General features: G+C 39.6%; 1 protein-coding gene across 6 annotated transcripts in view; it reads left to right on the forward strand.

Annotated features, from left to right (window-relative positions):
• Septin10 (septin 10) overlaps positions 1 to 22,083 on the forward strand; it is an 84,118-nt gene that overhangs the window by 37,709 nt on the left and 24,326 nt on the right. For 4 of the 6 annotated variants that reach the window (XM_059281607.1, XM_059281609.1, XM_059281611.1 and 1 more), the window contains exons 5-10: positions 1,008 to 1,169; positions 2,862 to 2,958; positions 4,737 to 4,905; positions 6,426 to 6,440; positions 10,801 to 10,933; positions 15,879 to 16,066. In XM_059281607.1, coding sequence (XP_059137590.1) covers positions 1,008 to 1,169; positions 2,862 to 2,958; positions 4,737 to 4,905; positions 6,426 to 6,440; positions 10,801 to 10,933; positions 15,879 to 16,066 — 764 coding nt within the window. Of the gene's footprint in view, positions 1 to 1,007; positions 1,170 to 2,861; positions 2,959 to 4,736; positions 4,906 to 6,425; positions 6,441 to 10,800; positions 10,934 to 15,878; positions 16,067 to 17,786; positions 18,675 to 22,083 lie in introns of those variants that run through there. The other 2 variants (XM_059281610.1, XM_059281608.1) reach the window with 2 other exon arrangements.

Below are 22,083 nucleotides of genomic sequence, written 5' to 3' on the forward strand. Positions count from 1 at the left end.
AAACTCAATAGGGATTGCAGCTTTATTTTTACTTTGACTATTTGGAAAGTTACATTGTGATCTCTCCTCCTTTTTCACGTGTATCTAGTTCATTAGCCTGAGGGTTTGGGTTCTACTAGAAAAGCATGATGGTGAAACCCAGTTGTGGCGACATCAGCCTTTTGTGTGGAGTGAATCTCCTGGAGGCCTGAGTTTATAAGTTAGTCTTCATAACCCCACCTTTCTTCCTCTAGCAGAGGAGGTCTGAAGCAGTGCTGAGGAGGCCAGTCCTTTGCATCAGAACACTCAGCTGGTTCTGGCGCTTTCCTCCCAGGACTGTAGGTAGGCAGGCATCGCTGATGACTAGGCCCTGTGTGAGGTGAGTAAAGGATGAAAGAAGAGACAGAAAGAGAAATGCCACCTGTTCTCTTAGTGTTTGGGGATCAGTTACCTAATTACTCTAATGCCCAGTTTATAAAGAAATAAAAGTTGTTAGTGAACTAAGCAGGTGATTTTTGCTTATAGTTTATTATGTTCTACTTACGTTGTGTGGATTGGAAAATAATTTGAGGGGGAGAGAAGATAACGAGATTCTAAATGCAAATGCAAATTTAATTTTTACCAAAGCCTTTTTAAAAAATTGTCATAACCTAGCATCTATAGGAATGGGTGTATAAGAATATTACATCTGTGCATATGTGAGAGTGATAACTAGTCATTGTTTCGCTTAGGGAGATCTACACTTTTTCTGTAAAAGGGCAGGTAGTAAAATATGTCAGCCTCGTATGCTCTTTATGGCGACTCCTTTGAGCTGCTGTAACAGGAAAGCAGAATAAATGAATAAATGTGATGATGTTTCAGCTTACATGATTTATAAAGAACAGGCAGCAACCTGGATCATAATTTTCCAACTCCTGGTCAGAGAAAATTATTGTCAGAGACTGAATTGTTTTGTATGGAAAAACTGTGACAGCATGATTCAAAAGCAAATCTTCCGTGATGAGATTGTGGATTTTCTTTCTTAATAGGTGAACATTATACCATTAATTGCCAAGGCAGATACAATTTCTAAGAGTGAATTGCAGAAGTTTAAGATGAAGCTCATGAGTGAATTGGTCGTCAATGGTGTTCAGATCTATCAGTTTCCAACAGATGATGATACTACTGCCAAGATCAATGGTGCCATGAATGTGAGCTCCCCACTGAGTATCAGTCCGTTCTGTGTGTGAAAATAAAGCTGACTTCTGAGTAACATTGTTGCCACAGCAGCCCCAGTTATCGGACGAGGCTTTGCTTTCTGAGGTTTTAGTTATTACTGTGAACATAGAAAATGGAAAATTGCAGAAATAAATGACTAGTTTTCAGTTGTAAGCCAATCTGAATAGCATGATGAAATCTTATCACAGTCATTGTACCAATTGACATCATCAAAACAATGGTGATTCTAGTACAATAGTGTTTTGAAAGAGACACAGTCATGTATTGTTGTTTTTTAAAGTGTTTATTGTCTGATTTGTCATAAGTTATTAATCTCTATGGTACCTAATTTATAAATGTCCATAGACAGAGTTCTTTCTTTTTCTTGAAGTTTCACACTTCTTAAATGCTTTGTTGTATTTTAAAGGATCATGAGTTTGAGGCTCAGACTTTTTATGACAGTAACATCTGGAGACTGTTAACTTGTCTGTAAAATTTGGTTAATAGTCTATGTGGGGGCTGACCTGAGGGTTAAGTGATACACACCTAGCTACTTGCCTAACAGTACACTCTGACTGTTCCTTCTTTTTCTTTCCTTTCCCTTTTCTGATTTGGCATGCACCACTGTATTGGATGCTTTTCTATGACAAAGTTCGGACAAAGACTCCCGTTTACTTTGGCTTGTAGTTTGAGATCTCAGTCCATCATGTTATGGGAGTCCACGCAGCAGAAGCAGACAGAGCTGCTCACAGCGTGTGTGCTGTAAGCAAATACAAGTAGATGCTGCTGCCCAGGCTGGTCCCCTTTCTATTATGTATGGATCCCCAGCCCATGATGGTGCTGCCCATGACCAGGATGGGTCTCCCTGCAGTTAAACCTGAGACACACACAGGTGGTTCTGAATCTACTCACGCTGACAGTGAATATTAACCATTACAATCACGATCATAGGAAACTCTAAATCTCTAAAATCCTGATTATATAAATGAGGTGATCTGGATTCCCGTGTGTTAATAACTGCCTTTATATCTAATTTTATTCAATGTCCATTAGTAATTTATCAGACAGTTTAGAAATCATTATTCAGTTGCTAAATATTAAACATTATTTCTTTTTACATTGATCTGCCCGTATTTCAGGCCACAAATTCAGCACTCCTAGCCCCCAGCTGAGCTGCTGCATGTTCCTGGGAGTCCCTATGCTAGACTTTCTTCCTCTGTTGGATCTAACCCTCGTGGTCCTAGCCCAGCTTGGAATGCACCTCTGTGTTCTCAGTCATCTCTTGTTCCTCTTGCTCTCTGTAGCATTAATTACACTAGCATCATTTTATGTTAGTAGTATATGTGGTATACTAAGTGTAGATACAGTATTATTTTGCATACTATATAATGTGGATAGTTTCTAAAACATTTTTGTTTTTTAGGGGAAAATGTTGGTGACAGTGTCACATGTATCAAAATTCCCCTGCTTCTCCTTTTCTTTCTTTTTAAAATTCCAAATAACAATGTGCCTTGTATGTGGAAATGTGCATTAAGTATTTTTTCTTTGTAGTGTCCAAAATTAACTTGTAGAATAATTAGTACATCTCCCAAGATGAGTAGAATTGCTGTTTAATTATTCTCTGTTATTTCAGTCACTGATACTGTGGTAGAAGATGATGAGATTGATGTTTGGTTCCTTTCCAGGGACACTTGCCGTTTGCAGTTGTAGGAAGTATGGATGAGATACAGGTTGGAAATAAGATGGTCAGAGCTCGCCAGTATCCGTGGGGTATTGTGCAAGGTAAGTAAGATAATGATGACAGAAAATGTCTGTGTTGCCTGCTAACCTCAAAATTGAATTGACAATTACGTTTGAGGTGATGCTTATTTGGATTATAATTAATAATCAGAGGAATTGGCTGTACACTGCTTGGTTCAAAGTCTGTGGACAGAGCCTTCCTAGTCTCCTTTGTCTTACCTTGTCTCCTCTGTTGGTTACCTTCACAATGTCAGATGCATGGATATGTACTTAGATCCGAATGTGGCTTTTTCTTTGATGCTGGGGATCTAGCCAGTGTGTTCAAGCATGCTAGGGCCTGCTCTGTGCAACTCCATCCCCAGTCCTTGTTTAGAATTTAAATCTAAAGTAGTGGTTAAACATGATATGCAGCCAGGCAGTGGTGGTGCACACCTTTACTTCCAGCACTCGGGAGGCAGAGGCAGGCAGATCTCTGTGAGTTTGGGGCCAAGCTGGTCTATAGAACGAGTCCCAGGACTACACAGAGTTCCAAGGCTACACAGAGAAACCATGTGTCAAAAAACAAAAACAAAAATAAAAACCCCAAAACAAAACAAACAAAAACCCCAACATGATATGAAATGCCATGTGTAGGACAGGGCACAGTATACCATCTTGAGAATATTTATGTTTTCTGATCAAAGTGTTGCTAAACTATTTTCAAAAGGAACTAGTAAGCCAACTTAAAAAGGTAAATCTACTTATCTGGCATTATAGTAAGCTTTTTGTTTTGAAGTTTTCAGATTCTGCTTTGCTTTGTAGCCCAGGCTGGCCTGGAACTCCTGTTTGAGGGGCATTATAGACCTGCACCACCCCATTTGGCCTTAATTCTAATGACGTTAAATGGAAATACATCACTTGTACTGTCACTGGCTTCAGAGTGTTTCTTATATTTTAACTGACTTTTGGGGTGTTGATTTTGATTTTATGAAATGGTCTTGCTGTGTAGTGCAGCTGGCTTGGAAATTTTGGTACTCTTGTCTCTACCTCTGGAGTACTGGGATTCTAAGCATATATCACCATGCCCAGATGATAATAATTTTAAATAAATGTATAAAACTGGGAAAACTTTTAAATTTAATTCAAATGTAAAATAAACCAGGTATGGTATGCCTCTAGTCCCAGCTCCTTGGGAGGTGAAAGCCAGAAGATTTCAAGATTGATGCCAATTTGTGCAACACAATGAAGCCTGTCTCAACTAAATAAATAAATTTAGAAATTTTTATTTAAAAGTCTTAGTCACTGTAATATAGCTAGTTATAGTCTTTTGGTAATTGTAAAAATAGAATAACCATACCAATGTATTTATTAATTTTGAATAATATTTAATATAAATTCATAAATTTAATGTTGTAGAAAAAGAATTTGATCATTATAGATCTTAACAGAATTTACTACTTCAGAGTGAAATAATGTTACTTATTCTTTTTAAAGTACTATGTAAGATGTCCTGAGTGTAGAGTTGGTAAACTTAACAAAATATTAGTGAACCTGGAACATATAGCAATGGAAATATTTCTTTGCTATTTCCTTTTTATCCATTTGCTACTGTATTTGAAGCAGATCTCTCAGTCTGTTAATAATATTACCTGTAATTCAGTGTATCTGATGCAAGAGTTTCTTCCTTGGTTACCTGTATGTAATGATAGTAGCCATTAATCAGAGTTGACCATTTGCTGTTTGTCATTTCTTTTGTGGTTCATTTACTTGCTCATTTGACAAGCGCTAGCTGTGTGCCAGGAATTAAAAGCTAGCGTTTTCTTTGGTTTTCCTCCGGCTAGTGGAAAATGAACATCACTGTGACTTCGTAAAGCTGCGGGAAATGCTGATTTGCACAAACATGGAGGATCTGCGGGAGCAGACCCATACTCGGCACTATGAGCTTTACCGACGTTGCAAACTGGAGGAGATGGGCTTTGCAGACGTGGGCCCAGAGAAAAAGCCCCTCAGGTAAGGAGACTTGGGGAGGAAGGCAGGGACAGAGGCACTGAGAAGAGACTACCCTCTCTTAAGTATCCAGAGTGATGGGATGTAGTTTTGGAAATCTGTGAAACTGATTCATTTGACTTCGCCAATAAGCTGTTTCTCCTCGATTCTGAGGATTATGCTTGACTCTAAAGGAGCTAAGAAAAAACAGTCCTTTTATACAGTAACTTGGGAAGCTTGCGAGTACAAGGCCTGCCGGGACTGTAGAACCAGTTCACGGCCAACTTGGGCAGTATAGTAATATCTTGTCTCAAATGAAAAGGAAAAAAAGGTGGGGTGGGGACTGTGTTCAGTGTTATGAGTGCCAGCATGTGTCAGGCCCTGAACAGGGGGAAAAAGGAGTTAAGCAAATAGAAGGTGTGATTTTAGTCTACAAATAACTGACAAACTCTCCCCACTTCTGGTTTGCTTGCTGTGGTTGTGTGTGTGTGTGTGCCTAGAAACAGATACAAGTATAATGATTATTGCACAAGTCATAGTAAATTAGTCAAGTCTTCATTACTTGCTCTTTTTATGAAGGAACATTTGGAGTAACTGAAGCTTAGCCAACAATCTAATATCTTTTCCTTGTAGGGAGTCTGAGTTAAAAATATGTCTTATAGTTACAAGAATTTTGGATGTAAAGACCTTGTTCAGTGACTAGACCATTTAATGTTTCTTTGATAACTTTCCTTTTGTATTTTGAATTTCTTTGGTAACTTTATATGGGGTTATATGCTATCCCTGAATTTTAAAAATGAATATACACATGTATAGAATCCTAATTCCTTATGTACTTAATCAAGTTTGATTGGATAAAACACTCTAGAACAGTTCTGCATGGGTAAAGAAGCGTCCTTAGGGTAAACACTATTTTGAATTTCTTTGAGAGTGAGGTTTCTTTTCCATTCCACTGTTGGCATTCATTAATTCCCTTAGCTGTTAACACCTGTCTCCAAATAAACACACTAGGAAGGAGCAGGAGGATATCCAACCATTGTTTAGATTTCAGTTGACCTTGTGGAAGACTTAATCATAGATGAAGTGAAATTTAAATTTCATTCGTGGTTTAGTTTCTCTGACATAAAAAATTAAGAATTGTATGTGTTTAACCCCTTCCACCAAATTAATGCTGTATGCCAATAGTTCTGATAAGCTGACGATTTTTCTGATCATATTATATCTTTCTTGAAGATTAACCATTTCAAGTTGGCTTCCCTAGTGTTTCCCAGAGGAGGTTTTGCTTCTCATTTCTTCCAAGTCTCAGGGACAATTCAGAGGTCTGTGTGTACTGAGAAGGCAGAGATCCCAAGTGACAGCAAACAGGACAGCTATGAAGTATCCCGAGAAGAGAGATCCGGGTTGCCTGGTGGACTCAGCATCAGTCACCTGTAGATGACTAAGAAATGCAGGGTCAGAATTTCCAGGGATGGAGCCTAGGAATCTGCATTTTAAACTGTTCCTTCAGCCAGTAATTATTGTTTATCTGCCATCCGTCTGCTCAGCATGCTAGCTACTGGGTATGTATGCACATGGGTCAGACAGACATAACCTAGCCCTTGTAGTATCCAGGGGCAGGGGTGTGAAGAAGGTATTTGGCCTTGTGTGAACAAGAGATAATGGGGTAGGGCAGCCAGAAGTGAACATAGAGAGACTAAGCTAAGAGGCCAGACATGGGAAGATAGAGACTTGGACAAGAATGCTAACATATTTATTAGTATATACAATTTTAAGGAGTTATTGAAAGATTGGTTTGAATATGGGATGCCAAAAAAAGATGAATTGAAAATTACTTCAGCCACCTAAGAAACAGGGCAAATGGTGGTCACTGACATAAGCAAGTTGGGAAAGGAAGAAAGTTTAGTGGTGGGGTTATGATCAGGAAATTATGAAAATGTTAAATCTAAGCAGCTCATTAAGCATTCAGGATGAGTCTGGAATTTAAGAGGAAGGTAAAGCTGAGATAATAACTTGGTAGTAAGTATTGAGCAATACCTGATAAAGGAGTAAGTTTTTGAATAAACAGAAATTTCTTATATATGCTAAATGTGCACACTACCCACTGGGCTACACCTTCTGCCCAAGTGTCTGCGATTTGTAAGGCTCTGGGCTCAGTGCTGGTGGCTTGTAGAATTCAACTGTCTTGGAGTTAACAAGCTTGTAGACAAGGGGTGCCAAAATTAAATTCTCAGTTGGACAAAAAATTTTAATTGTGATACGTGCACTAAAGGAAAGGTAGACAGAGTATGAGGTGGGGTGACTTAGGTTAAGCCGGAAGATTAGGAGAGATGCCCTTGGGGCAGTAATGCATTTTGAGCTGTAATAAATGGGAAAACCAGAACAAAGCCCAGAAGGAGGAGGGGGCAGCCCTGGAGGTTCCTGGCAGGGGACAAGAGAGGGTAAGCGGACCCCAGTGTAAGGACAGCCTCTGTCCTTCCCAAGCTGCTCACTTAACGAGGGAGGAATTTCTCTAAACCAGATTCTGTATTTTGTAGGCCAGGCTGAGGCAAACTACAAGGTACAAGGTAGTACCTTGTCATTTGTGAGATTTGATGAGGTTTGTAGAAGTTCATTGTAGCCTAATACATAGAAAGCCTTCATTGTTCATAGTTCCATGAAGTTTCTTCCTGTTTTCTGAGGACTCTTTCCCATTTAATTCTTCTTAATTTGCTTGGCATGTAAATCTGTATCATATCAACCTAGCAATGAAAAGAAATGTTACATGGACCTGTTAGGATGCCCTTTATTTCTTCAGTTTGTTTTTCCATCTTCCTCTTATTTCTAATGGTTATACTGAGTCATACTTGATATTCCAATCTACTATTCTTGTCATGAGGTCTAAGAATAGAGAATACACTTAGAGTTTTAATAAAATAAATGTATCTGTATATATATACATAAGCACTTAAAAAAATTTTTTTTGAGACTTGAGTTCACTATGTAACTTAGCTGGCCTGGAACTCGTTGTATAGACCATGCTAGCCTTGAACTCACAAAGATCTGCCTGCCTCTGACCACTGAGTACTGGGATTTAAGATGTCCCTATCACATCTGGCCTTAACATTTTTGTATTATTTAAGTTATAAAATAGACTTTCATGAAAATTTAAATACCCAAGTTTAATAATTTTAGATGGTCACATCTGGTCTGTTTTCACAATTAATTTCTGTAAACTCGTCATACAAAATCACTGTCACTGAAATGTGTTAGGACCTGTAGTTCTTGTTTTGTGATGACTCAGACTCAGGCAAATACTGTACTCTGTTGAGATAGGGTCTCACCATGCAGTACCGACTGGAGCTTGCTGTACAGCCCAGGCTGGTCTTAAATGCATATTATCTTCCTTCTTTCTCCCAGGCACTTAGAATACAGATATATGCCCCATCTAGCTAGGACCCATAGTTTTGAAAGGAAGATTTATATAATGCTGTAGAGTTTCTTAACCATTTTAGCTATACTGAAATTTTATCTTTGGAACTCTGAAGAAATGAGTAACTTTGTGCATTTAATAGACTTAGAAGTTCATCATGTTTATTTGAACTGTACAAGAAACATGAACATCTCTGTGAAAAAGCTTGTAGACTTGATGATGTAAGAACTTTTCCCTGTTTGCTTCAAGTTAGTCAGATCTATGATATTGTAAAATAATCATTTCATACTCAATGACAACAAGCTAATTTGATCCTAGAGAGGGGACTAGTATAGCAGGAACTTTTCAAGTTTATTTAACAGTGGTTTGTGCATTTCACAGTACTAACCATGTCCTTCAGATCTACTAAGAGTTTCTGTGGTACCTTAGAATGATACTGTATCTTTAAAATTAGAATTGGCCCCATGATCTGTATCCTGGGAAGTCAGAAGTAGTATGGTATGATGGGAAGCACGCAGGAGCAGCGCATCTCTGTCCATCAACTGAGCTCTCAGCTGAGGCCATCATCAGCTCTTGTGTGATTGGTGTGAGGCCATCAGCTCTGGTGTGATTGGTGTGAGCTCTGAGGAGGTCTGAGCTGGTTCACATCGCAGCTTCCAGCTTTGCAGCTGTGTCAGTTAGGTTTGCTGAACTGTTTCCTCTCCGGAAAGTAGAATGCCAGTGCTTGGTCTCCAGGCTTGCTGTGGACATGAATCTCTTCTGTTTGGACCATCTGTTACTGGTGGCATATTGTCATTAAAGTTTAGGCCTTTTCTTTTCACCAGTTCCATTTATTTTCTTCCTGTGTGTGTGTGTATAGATAAAGTAATAAAGCATTATTTCAAATGTCATTTAATAAGAAGTCAAGACATTATTACTTATATGTTATAAAAGATTTACCAGTTCTACCTATAAAAGGGAGTGAAGTTTCTAAAATTTGTCAAAATAGCTAATATATATTTAGGAGCTTCTTTAACGTGAGACACAAACAAAACCCAAAAAGCCTAATACTGTGGAAGCTGCCTCCTTGGTAGTAGAGGCAGTCATGTAGTACTTAGGATATTTTGCACAGTGATATGTTTTGTTCTTAATGAAAATGTTCTTACAAATGTTTAGGATATGATCTTCTTAGAAGACCTGCTGTGCATATTGTAACTCTCAGCCATCATAGCTGTCATGCAACACTTCTTACTGTTTTTCCTTCATCTTACTGAATATTAATAAAAACTCTGAATCCAAAGTCTTATGAATTTTAAAGTCCAGATATATTTAATGTCTTAAGTGCAGTAGAAATTTCTGACTGACATACCAGGAAAGTGAATTTGTATTCTCGGCTAAGCTCAACTGGGAAGGCTTGGCCTTTTTGACATATTGGAAGGTTTATTGTTGTTCCTCTGGAATTATACAAGTAAGCAAAGGGAGCTATCCTTAGAATTCCAGGACAGTGTCTGCTCAGTTAGAATCGTCTCTACTTGTGAGAAGTAGCTGTCTCTAAAGAAACAGTTAGGTAGAAACTAGTGTCTACATAGCTTTGCTGGATAGACAGGTAACAAAGATGACCAAAGATCCTGTACCTGTTTTCAGTATTTGATCTATTGAAGACGAGGGGAGACGGGATGTAAATGCCCTGGAGGTTCTTTGGAAGGACCAGTACACTGAGAAGGGAAAGCCTTCATAGAGGAAGTGGCATTTGCACTTGGCCTCCAGAGAGAGTCAATGGCAGAGCAGAATGGGCTTGGGAAGAGGGCAGTGACGTCAGAAACAGGTGAAGACTCAGCGTGTAGGTATGTTTTAAGGACAGTGAGTTACTTGGTTTGGCCAGAACCTGAGGGGACTCAATTTGTTCATTGAGGATTGCAGGGCTTTTTGTTTATTTGTTTGTTTGCCTGTTGTTTAAAAGAGGTGTGATCTTATTCTACAGATGGTGCAACTATATCTCAGGGAGAAAAGCTAAGGGGCGTTGTGGTTTGGGTGGAAGCTCCAGGGCTGATCAGAAGAACACAGAGAGAAGAGGAGCTAGAAGCCTAGAGATCATTGGGAAAACAGTTCGATGGAAATGTCAGGGATCACACTGGTTAGAATACACTAGCTGCAGAAAGGGAAGAAGGACTGCATCATAGATAGGCTGACCTGCCTGGGTGCTCAGAGATAAGCAAAGTGGATAAGTCACGTGACTTCATTACTTCAGCCAGTAGGTCGATGCCAATTAAGAAAGATTGAAAAAGGAACATGTTTGGGATAAAATGTGAGTAGTTGTGAGGACACTTTCTTCTTTTTAGTCAATCTTAGTATGCTTTACTAGCTGTAGCACTGAAAGCTTTCATCTGAGCTGTAGGCAACAGCATGTTCGGGGGTCATCAGAAATGATGGTATATCATAAAACCAGGTCTAATGCGGGGCAGATAAATAAAGTCTTGCAAAACAGCTGTATCATCTTTTTAACATAAGAATAACACAAATAACTTTTTTAGTCTTCAAGAGACTTATGAAGCCAAGAGACTCGAATTCTATGGTGAACGTCAGAGGAAGGAAGAAGAGATGAAGCAGATGTTTGTGCAGCGAGTGAAGGAGAAAGAAGCCATTTTGAAAGAAGCTGAACGAGAGGTGAATGTGGTTCAGTGTGATTTGTATTTATTGTTTTAGATGATCTATAAAATTGGAGGGCTAATTAGACTGTAGTCATCCTTTGAAAACTATGACATATAGTCTTTAAATATAGACTTTAAAGAAATTACAAGCTGAAATCCAATTAAACTTTTAGTCTTTAGAGCAAACATTCTTCCGTTAGAAACAGTTTATCAAAGACTTGTAACTACTAGGTTACTAAGAAGTATTCTAATACTATAACCAGAAACATTTCAGCTGTGGCTTATTAACATACTTTTCCTAGGGCAGACAAAGCAATGTCTACTCCTCTTCTCAAGGTACTGACAGTAAATTGAGGCAAAATTTTACCAAAGTTCACTCTGGGGAACCAATGGATTTATTGGGCTTCCTTACAGAGTCTAGATGAGGGGTTACTTAGAGAGGCGGGGCACTTCTACCCCAACCGGCCGCACCTGGAAAGTCTTACCCAGCAGGATGAAGGCTTCCCTGGTAGCAGCATAGTTGGAGCCCTGGCTCTAGTCTTTCCTTGCCTCCTAGGCCCTCCCCCAGGCAATGGGCAGAGTTGCCAGGTTGTGGGAGCAGCTGGATACTTAGGGGAGAATCTGGTGGCCTACTCAGAGCCTCTGTGCAGGGATGTAAATCATCAACCAGCCCAGCTGGGTTTATCTTTGCAAGGCACTGTGGTTGAACTCCCCAAGATGGTGGCCGTTTGGCTCAGAGGACAGTCACTCATGGCAGCTGTTGCTGTTGTTTCCAGGAGTTGGGGTTGTTATTTACCATAAATTAGGCAACTGTGAAAGCTGTGAAATGGCTTTCTTTACATTTGCATTCAGATCTTATGATTGGACTAGAGAACCTTGGGAATCACCCTATCATAAGAAAATACTAGTAAATTCCCTGGAAAGATTTTTCCCCCTCCCTTCTCATTCCTTAAGCAATGATTTCAGTTTTGAGTTAGTATTTCTGTTTTCTTATGTATATCAGTGTCCTTGCGCAAGTGTGCAGGTCAGAGGTCAACTTTGGGTGCTGTCCACCTTGGATTTTGTTTGTTTGCTTGCTTGTCTGAAGTAGGATCAGAACCCCAGGGACCTGCCTGTCTGTACTCCCCACTGCTGGGATGACTTAGCACAGGTGACCACACCCGGCCTTTAGGCTGGGGTTCTGAGCATTCACTCAGGTCTTCATTCGTTCACAGCAGACACTTTACTGATTGACATATCTCTAGCCATTTGTGAATGAACTGTCAGAAACATATACACAATGATGTGTTTCCACAGTGTCAACATTTATTGAATAACAAGTTCATAAGTAAAAGTCAGTTTCGTTGACTACAATGCCAAGTAATCCCAGTTTCCCTTGATAGCTGGCTATTGGCAATCATAGGCCCTTTATTATTACAGTCTCAATTACTAGTATTAACTCTCAGATCACACATTTACACTGCATACAATGATTTATATATATATATATATATATATATATATATATATATATATATATATATATATATATATATATGTGTGTGTGTGTGAGCGTATAAGTAGGCTAGAGAAGGGCTACAGTAAGATACCACGGGTTCAAAGAGGCATTTCTTTGGGGTGGGGTAGTCACTGAAGGTGGTTAGATAAGACATTAGAGAATCCAGAAGCTGCTCAAGGCAGGCAGAACATAGTGTCATAGGACTCTTAAGGAGGGGCACCTGACCTGTTCTAGATGTTTACCAAAGACATAATGCAGATGGATGACTGACTGACTAGAAATCCTTTTCTCTGCATCAAGCAGTGAGGACTGTCAAGCGGCAGAGATTCTTCAGTCTCTTGACATACCCACTGTGTCAGATGACAAGTCGGTAGGGTCACCACCATCTCAGTGTTATTGTTTTTTCATGGAGTTCAAGGGTGAATGTTGAGCTCTTGTTTGTTCTGGTGTGTTTGTTATATATTTAGGTATGTTTGCTAATAGGGCCCTGTGTTCACAATCTGCTTTGGTAATTCATGGTTGTTTTAGTTACTTTTTGTTGCTGTGATAAAATAATATGACCAAGGCAGTTGTAGCAGAAATTTATTTGGCCTTATGGTTTCAGAGTGCCCTTCATCATGGCAGGGGAGGCATGGTAGCAGGGGGCCCGAGCAGGAAGCTGAGAGATCACATCCTCAGTGCAGACATGAAACAGAAGGAACTGGAAGTGGGGCGAGGCTGTCAAAGCCCTCACTCGGTGACATGCTTCCTCTGGCAAGGCTGTACTTCCTAAAGGTTCCCTAACGTCCCCAAAGAGCACCACCAGCTGGGGACCAAATGTTTAAATACTCCTATGGGGGCACATTTCTTATTCAAAGCACCACTTTGTACCTTCATGAATAAGTCATTTATCAGTCTGTTTTTTTTTTTTTTTTTTTTTTTTTTTGGGTTTTTCGAGACAGGGTTTCTCTGTGTAGCTTTGCGCCTTTCCTGGAACTCACTTGGTAGCCCAAGCTGGCCTCGAACTCACAGAGATCCACCTGGCTCTGCCTCCCGAGTGCTGGGATTAAAGGCGTGCGCCACCACGGCCCAGCTCATTTATCAGTCTGTGCCTCACTGATACTGGCTGAAATTTAGTTTAAGAGGGCAGGCACCTCCAGAGGGGTTCCAGATTCTTGTGCTCCCAAACAAGGAGTTGAGCAGGGGCAGTCCCGGCAGGACTGTACATACCCAGGAATCTTGGTTGGGCCTGATAGAACTGTTTTATTGTTTCTGCTTATATTTTCTGTTGTGTGTTTATAACCATGTAGGTAGCCAAAATTTAACCTCTTATAGTGCTAAAGTCAGTCAAGACTCTGGGGGTTACTCTTGGGAACTTAAGAGGAGCCCCTTGGCTTTGGTCATTTTTTCTTTACATGTTGAATGATATCTTTGTCTATAAGAATGGTCAGGGTCTTGCTAACCGTGTGGCTTCCCTTAGAGGGGGATGTTCCCTCCCTCCTGATTCTCTCTCTGCAGGATGTGACTGGTTAGGTCCAGTCTCTGGGACTTGTCCTCTCTGGTCACGAAGACAGGGACTTATCAGAGTCATAGGGCTCTTTGAGAAGGGCCCCTCTCCGCCCCTAGGTCTTGACTGACCTTAGAGGCTTGGCAAGAGGCAAAATCTGGGCTGTGCTTACAGCCTTCTCACCCTTCATTGGTTTGGAAACCCAGAGGATGTTTCATTCCTCTTACAGAGTAGGTGATAGATTCTAGTTTTAACTTTTGGGTAACAGACAAAACTTAGACAAAACCAGATTTTTAACAAATGTGGGAGAGAATATAATTATGTTGATTAAACATCATATTTTGTTTAAGTCAGTGTTTGTAAGTGTTACCAAGAGCTGGTCAGTATCCTAAGAGGACTCCTTTGATTAAAGTAGAGCTCTTCTATCAGTGTTGATTTTTACCTCAGGAATCTTCATAACCTTTAATCACTATACATATTCCATGTTTAAATTTCATCTTTTATAAACTCCTTTTTTTTCCACAAACCTTTCACTTACATCCTTTTTATGTTTTTTTTTTCTCTCCTTATTGGTTCCTTTTTATGTCACAAAGAAAGAACAAAATGAAAACATTTACCAAATTACATTCATGGAATAATGTGATCTAAGGTTACCTATCCATAAAAGTATAGTTTTTGTCTGTTGTAAGTCCTGGGAGACTCTGTAGGCATCGGTTTCTCGTAAAGGCTCTTCCCTCATTTTTCCTTGGTTTTACATGAGTTGGAGAGCTTCAAGATGTTAGCATTCAAACAAGAGCTGGCCAAGAAAGCAGAGGTTCCAGTGACCAGGGGTCATGAACTGTCTTGTATTAGCAGGAAAGAAAGTACACAGAGAGCAAAAAAAAATCTTTCTACTTTAACCTTGTAATTCTAAGGAGATAAACTTCCCTCAAGAATTTGGAGTAGATAGCAAATGGTTACTTTTTCCTGGAGGAGCAAGGAAGGAGGAAAGAGGAGTAGAGTGGAGTGGGCTAGACAGGACCTGGCACTGTTGTCTTCCTTAGAACACACATCAAGTTGACCAGATGAGCTACCGTTCTTTGCTGCATTGTGTGCTGGAGTAGGGATTGACAGGAGACAGAAACAGTTCTCTCTCCTCTCTGATTGTTCTCTTTACCCAGAAATAAAGGAAAGCTACCAGAGAGGAAATGCTTGGTTTTGAAGAGCCACCCTCTGACGTTTTCAAACTTAAGATTGTCTAATGGTCTCTGTGTTATAAAAGGGCCAGGTTGTACTTATATTTATTCTCCATGGAATTTTGACTCGATGTCTCAAGTATGTAAGTGTTAGAACAAACTGTTTTCAGCAATGGGATCCAGTTTATAGCTTTTATAGAAGTTGAAGTTGTCCCTTGGAAGAAAAAAAGCCTGGTCATAGGGAACGTCTCATTTACCTCATCTACAGAGAGGATCTAGCTACGGTGTGCTGTTAGAAGTTAAGATGCTGTTCAGAGGCCAGGTGTCTTTGTCCCCTGGCTTTTAAGTGTCCCATGGGTGTCTGATGAAAAGAAGGTAGTCCTGATTCCCATCTGTAAGGGGAGGGAAAATGAATCAGTGAGGTAACAAAAGAGTTTTGTTGTTGTTCTTGGTAATTTTCTTCTGTACTTTTGTGTTCCTTATTTTTATTGAGCATAAATTTGAGGATCTTTGTTAAATAGGCTTTATGGATAAAATGTAAGGCAAGGATATAAAAATGTTAGCAAACAGTCAAAAGTTTTGTTCTTGAGGCTATGGCTTTTATGTATTTGGCTCACTCACATAAAGGAACTCTCTAATTAAAGTTCCCATGGCAGTTGAAGGCTTTTACTGGCAGCGTGGACAGTAGGCTAGATGAGTTGCATTAGGGGTGGGAGGGTACTAGATTGCTAAGACAGAAACCGCTCCTGCCTGTGTGCTGCCACATAGTGCCAACTGTGGGAACTGTCCTTTTGTTTTGCAGCTTCAGGCCAAATTTGAGCATCTTAAAAGAATTCACCAGCAAGAGAGGATAAAACTTGAAGAAAAGAGAAGAACTTTGGAGGAAGAATCAATTGCTTTCTGTAAGAAGAAAGCTGCCTGCGACCTCTTCCAGAACCAGTCATTTATGGCGACAGGTAGCAGCATTAAGAAGGACAAGGACCGAAAGAAGTAAGAGTCCTGCTACCCTGTCCTGTGGCCCTGCCCCTCACCTGTGGCTCCCCGCCTGTTTGCTCTTCCTTTCCTGTGTTTCCTTGCTCCCTGTCTGCCTCCTGCTGCCAACACTCCAGCAGCTTCAGAGGAGAGACCTTGTTCTTGTTCTTCACTGTCCTTTGAGTAGGCAGAGTAGTGCCTGGCATGTCCGAGGTCTTCGGTGTTTACAGCGTTAAGGAATGGACAGACTCAAACACCTCACAGCTGTGAATGTCAGGTGGGGCAGGGTGGGTGGGTAGGCTACTGGTATTTCACAGCCCTGCCATGGTTCTAGGACACAGCTGATACCATGAGTAACTTTGTGTTTTGTGTTTCCCTAGAAACTAAATTTTGATGGACAATCACTGAATTAAATATCTTATTAATAAAACCTTAATTTTAGGCTCACTTTAAAAGACTAATTCTACTCATCATTGATTTTTGTGAGAATTTTTTATTTTAATAAGGGAATCAGGCTATCAGCTGGAACTCGTGTGCTTTGAACTCAGAGCTGGTGAAATCAATGACGGACATAAAGACGCAGAGGAAGGTAGAGAGGGCCACAGTTCAAGGGGTTGGTGTGAGTAGTAATTAGAGATAGTCTCAAACTTAAAGGGTTAGGATATGTGTTAAAGTTACCAGTTTTTGAAAATCAGTTTATTTTCCTTTTTGATAGTTTCCTTCAGTACTCTGTGTCCCTCGTTTTATTCCTCCTACTTTAAATATCCTTTGTCCACGTCACTTTTACTGTCAAGAAACCTGTCATGATTTGTTCTGTTGGGATGTTCCATTGTGGGTCTTCTGCTCCACTGGCCCCTGTCATAGGAGGGCAGTGCTGTGGTGTGTTCCCACAGAACAAGATTCCTGCTTCTGTGAACTCGGTGCCTATATTTTGTGTAATTATTTGTTGAAAGAAAGAATGTATAATGATGTATTTTGATTGAAGTATTGGATTTAAGATATAAATTATAAATACAACTTATTACTAGTTTTTACCATGCTTTAAATGAAAAAGAGCTCTTTTTGCTTTATTATTCCTTCATTGTAATCTAGTGTAACAAAGCAAGATCCCCCAGTTTTCCCATATCTGTCTCCCCAATAAAAATTGTCCTTCCACTCTCCTTGAGAGTCATGCTGTTGTTTACAAAGTCAGACAAACCCATGGATTCCTTTTTCTTTCTTCCCTCGTATCCTAATACTTGGGATTGAGCCTACAGTTTCCCTTATGGTAGGAAGCACTCTTACTGCTGAGTTCTATCGAAAGCTTCTTTTTTTCTTTTTCTTTTTTGAGACAGGGAATCATATATCTAGGGTGGCTACAGACTCTGTGTAGCTAAGAAAGATGCAGAACTTGTGGTCGTCATTCCTCTCCCTGCAAGCGCTGGGATTACAGTGTGTGCCAGCACGTCTGGTTTTTGAGTTTATACTGTCTAAAGAATTTAATCCAGAGCTTTGCGTGTTCTTTACCAACTGAGCTGCATCCCATCCCCAGCCCAAGCACAGATCTGTAAGAGGTCAGGACACATACTCAAGACAACATGGCTTGCTATTTTTAACTTTTTCAAAGTCCCATAGCTAAATATCCTGTATGTGCTATTTGCTCTTTCTATAAAAGCTTTGTGAAATTAACGCTTTTGACAATTTTTGCTTATGTTGTTTTTTTTAATTGTTCCATTCAAAAGATTTTTTTTCTTTTCAGCTCCAATTTTATGTAATACAAGAGTTCCAGAGCACAGATGGTCATCACAATCAAAAGTTATTTGTATGCTTTGAGATTTTCCTCTTTTTGCCTTATCACTGACTCAGTTATCTAGCAAAGGGCTAAAGTTAGAAAAATATTTTCACATATAAGGCTGATCTGCCAGCCAAAGTGTATATTTCTCACACATTTACAGTCGTTCGGAATCTTTAAGTTGCTGGTTTGCTATGGATCTCAGTCTACTTTCCTGCTGCCAAATTGTCACTTGACTGCATGTTATTCTAAACAGCAAAGGGTTATTGCCATTAGAACTACAGAACTCCTTCGTATTATGGATATCTGATTGTATTTTCATTCTAGCTGAACAAATGTTTTTGTTGTATACTAAACAGAAAACACTGGAGGCATATACTTTGGAATGTATTACAAAGTTAAAGCTAACATCAGTAGTAAAAAACTTTAAAATATTTGATACAGTGACTCAATTAGCAATATTCTGAGGTTTCATGTCAAACTGTGTAACCTTTTGTGCTTCAATGTGCCTTGTGTATTGCTTGATAAAACAAAATTTTAAAGTTAAAACATACATCTGAAGCTGGGTTATCATACTATTTTCTTTAAGATATCATAAATATTTTTTAAAATGCTGCCTTTCAAGGGACTAAGAAAGTTGAAAGAATAAGAAAGCTGAAAATTGTATCAGAGTATTTGAATCTTAAATATATTAAAACTTGATACTTCATATTTCAGGAGATATTTGCATTCAGTGCCTTAGTAGTCCTAGAACAATGTTTTAGCTTTTCTAATGGTTATACGTATATATGTTTTCATTCTTTTGTACTTGAATATTCTGTATTCTGAATAAAATTGATATTCTTGACAAATCTACATATTTCCTAAAATGTGTTTAAATTGCTTAAATTTTTTTTAACAGTAGAACATGATATTTCATTTCTTTCCTATGTGTGATCAAATCAAGGTAATTGGCATATTCATCAACTAAATAGCCATTTTGTGTAGAGAACATTTAGAGTCCTCTCTATTAAATGTATATATTTTTATCAGCCATACTTATACTGTATTGTAGACTATTGGAAAATTTGTCCTATCCAGTTTTACCCCTGCACCTATACTTTGCATCCCCACCTTCCCTATATTCTTCTCAGCCTCTACTAATTACTGTTCTTTTCTTACTCTTCTGAGACCAAATCTTTGAGCTTCACATGTGAGAAAGAACATGCTATATTTGTCTTTCTGTGCTTGACTTATAATGCCCCTTTGTTCCTCCTTGGTAATACAGATGATAAGATGTCACTGTTGTGACTGAATAGCATTCCATTGTGTCTGTCTGTACTGCATTGTCCTTTCTCTTCATCCATGGATAGGCTTCTGGCTAGTCCACATCTAGAGTGTTGTGAACAATGCTGCATTAAACATGTCTCTTTGATGTACTGATTTCGTTTCTACTGGTTATATTCCTAGGAGTGGAACTACCAGATCATAATATAATTCCATTTCTATTGTTTTTAGGAAGTTGTTCTCATAATCATACTCATTTATATTTTCACCAATGGTGTATGAAAGTTATTCTTTCTCTACATCTTCATCAACATTTATTATTTATTTATTTGATGATTATCATTGTAAACTACCTATGTCTTTGCTAACATTTTTAAAATGATGATCACCATTCTAACTGGGATGAGATCTCATTGTGAGACAATTTTTATATATTTGCTGGTCATTTATATTGCTTTGAGATCTGTGTGTATTCATTTTGTTTGTCCATTTTATAATTGGATTTTTCTTTTACTACAGAGTGTTTTTGGCCTCTGATATTGTTTTTGCCCCAGTCTGCAGCCACTCAGACCCAAGTAAACACACAGAGGCTTATATTAATTAAAACTGCTTGGCCATTAGCTCAGGCCTACCAATGACTAGCTCTTACACTTAAACTCAGCCCATTTCTGTTAATCTCTGTTGCCACATTCCGTGGCATTACCTGTGTGCCATTACATGCTGCTCCCTGGACGGCGGGCTGGCGTCTCCTCCTCAGTTCTGTTTTTCCTTCCCAGAATTCCTGTTTACTTATTTTGCCTCTACTTCCTGCCTGGCTACTGGCCAATCAGCATTTTATTTATCAACCAATCAGAGCAACACATTCACAGCATACAGAAAATTCCACAGCACCTCCCCTTTTCTTTCTAATCAAAAAGGAAGGGTTTAACTTTAACATAGTAAAATTACATATAACAAACAGTTATCAAGCAAGAATTGCAGTTACAATATTTAGTCTATTTGTATTTTGTAAAATTAAAGAAAATATTCTATCCTATATTTGTGAGTCTAAAGTTTCATATCTAATTTATCTTTTATCATAACTAAGGAAATTATAACTATCTAGTCTTCAACTACATCAAAGACCTCAGAAGGATACAATATTATCTAAGTAAGTAGGAAGTGCATTGTAAGTGTAAGTAAACTGCACAAACTCTGGGTTTGGTGTCCCAGGTTTCAGCACCAAAATGTTAGTAAATTGATGGCTGAAACTGCAAGGAGACAGTTCAGCCCTAGAGGATGAGGTATCCCAGACACCTCAAGCTACTCAGGACAAGAGCTCTGCCCTGAAGGTGTCCTGGACACCTGGAGCTGTTTAGCACAGCTCTGATGGCTGAACTGGAGACAGTTCAGCCCTAGAGGGTGAGGTATCCCAGACACCTTGAGCTACTCAGAACAAGGGCTCTGCCCTGAAGGTATCCTGGACACCTGAAGCTGTTTAGCACAGCTCTGATGGCTGGAACTGCAAAGAAACAGCCCAACCTTGGAAAGGAAAATTTTCTGACTTCTCGGGAGGGTCAGGCCTGGAACTGCTTCAGCCAGAAAGGGTATCCTGACTCTTCAGGAAAGTCAGGATATACCTGGTGTGATGGGGGATGGTCTCCCCACAGGACACAGCAATCCTGCTCCTCTCCTGGAGAGCCACAGTCTCCCAGCAAGGTTCTTCTGTGTACCAGTGAATGAAGGTCTTCACCCAAAACTCTTTTGAGAAAGAGGTTTATTTGGGAAGGAGGAGTCCAGGAGAGTAGCTGCCTCTACCAGGGTGGAGAGAACAGCTCACAACTGACCGGGCAGGGTGGTTTATGTAGGATATTTAGGGGACGAGTCAACTGTGCTTGGTTAGCTTTTTTTTCTGCCCAGGGATTGGCCAGTTTTGTGAGCAAGGGGCAGAGATGGCCCTGATTTCAGGGCCAAACTGTGTTTCTTTCACTGGCTTTTCTTGGCTTTTTGACACTATCTCTAAGGCCAGGGCACATTTCTTTCACTGACTCTGATTCTAGGGGCCAAGAGTGTTATTTTGGTACTAGTTTTAGAGTCAGGGCATATTCCCTGGGTTCTGGGTTTGGGGATAAAGTGTTCATTTCTCTGGCTCAGGTCCCAAACACAGGCTATGTTTCTTTCCCTGGTCCTGGGCCCTAGGGCCAGGAATCTGCTGTCCTGCTGTGTGATTGGTTGGTTTCACAAGTCAGTTAGTTGGACAGGGGCAGAGATGGCTCTGATCTGAGCTAAACTGTGTTTCTCTCACTGGCCTTATCTGAGCCATCCTTCCCTAATTCTGGGCTCCAGGGTCAGGGTTTCTTTAGCCAGCCCCTTTTCCCTACAGTAAGCAGCTTTCAAAAATCTAGAATGTCAGAGACAGCTGCCTTCCTGGACAGTCATCCAAAATTCCTCTACAACTTTGGGACATCCTTCTTCAGCCCATAGGCCTAGAGTCTTTCAGTCACTTCTGTGTCCTGTAGAATGTCTGGCAGTTTCTTCTGCAAAGCAGGAGCCTGAAGGACCATTTTGCCTTGCAAAGTTCAGTGGTCACCTTCCTATGGGTCCTGCATGTCCGGTCGATACAACATTTCGTCAAGCAGTCCAGGTAAGAACAGTTTCTTGCTCAAATGGCCATTTTTGCCAAGAAGAAGATAAACTCCATATGGAGTGTCTTCGATGCCCATCTTTCTCTTTGAAGTAAATCGGTGCTGCCAGGAATAGAAGTGTCTCATTGTCCAGAAAGTCAAAGTTCTTAAAACATTTTAAATGCCATATTCTGTAGGTCTTTCAAGTGTTTGAAGATTACCTATCTATCTGAAATATATGTATGTATACCTAGAAAATTTATCATGACTATAAGTTTGACTATCATAGAACACTAATTATTAATCTATATTTCTTAATTTTCCATTACAATTTAAATAAATTACATAAACATCATACCTTAGACAAGAGTAGAAATACACTTTCTCTTGTTCTA

Source organism: Peromyscus eremicus, chromosome 16_21 (assembly GCF_949786415.1).
Source record: "Peromyscus eremicus chromosome 16_21, PerEre_H2_v1, whole genome shotgun sequence".
NCBI lineage: Eukaryota > Metazoa > Chordata > Mammalia > Rodentia > Cricetidae > Peromyscus > Peromyscus eremicus.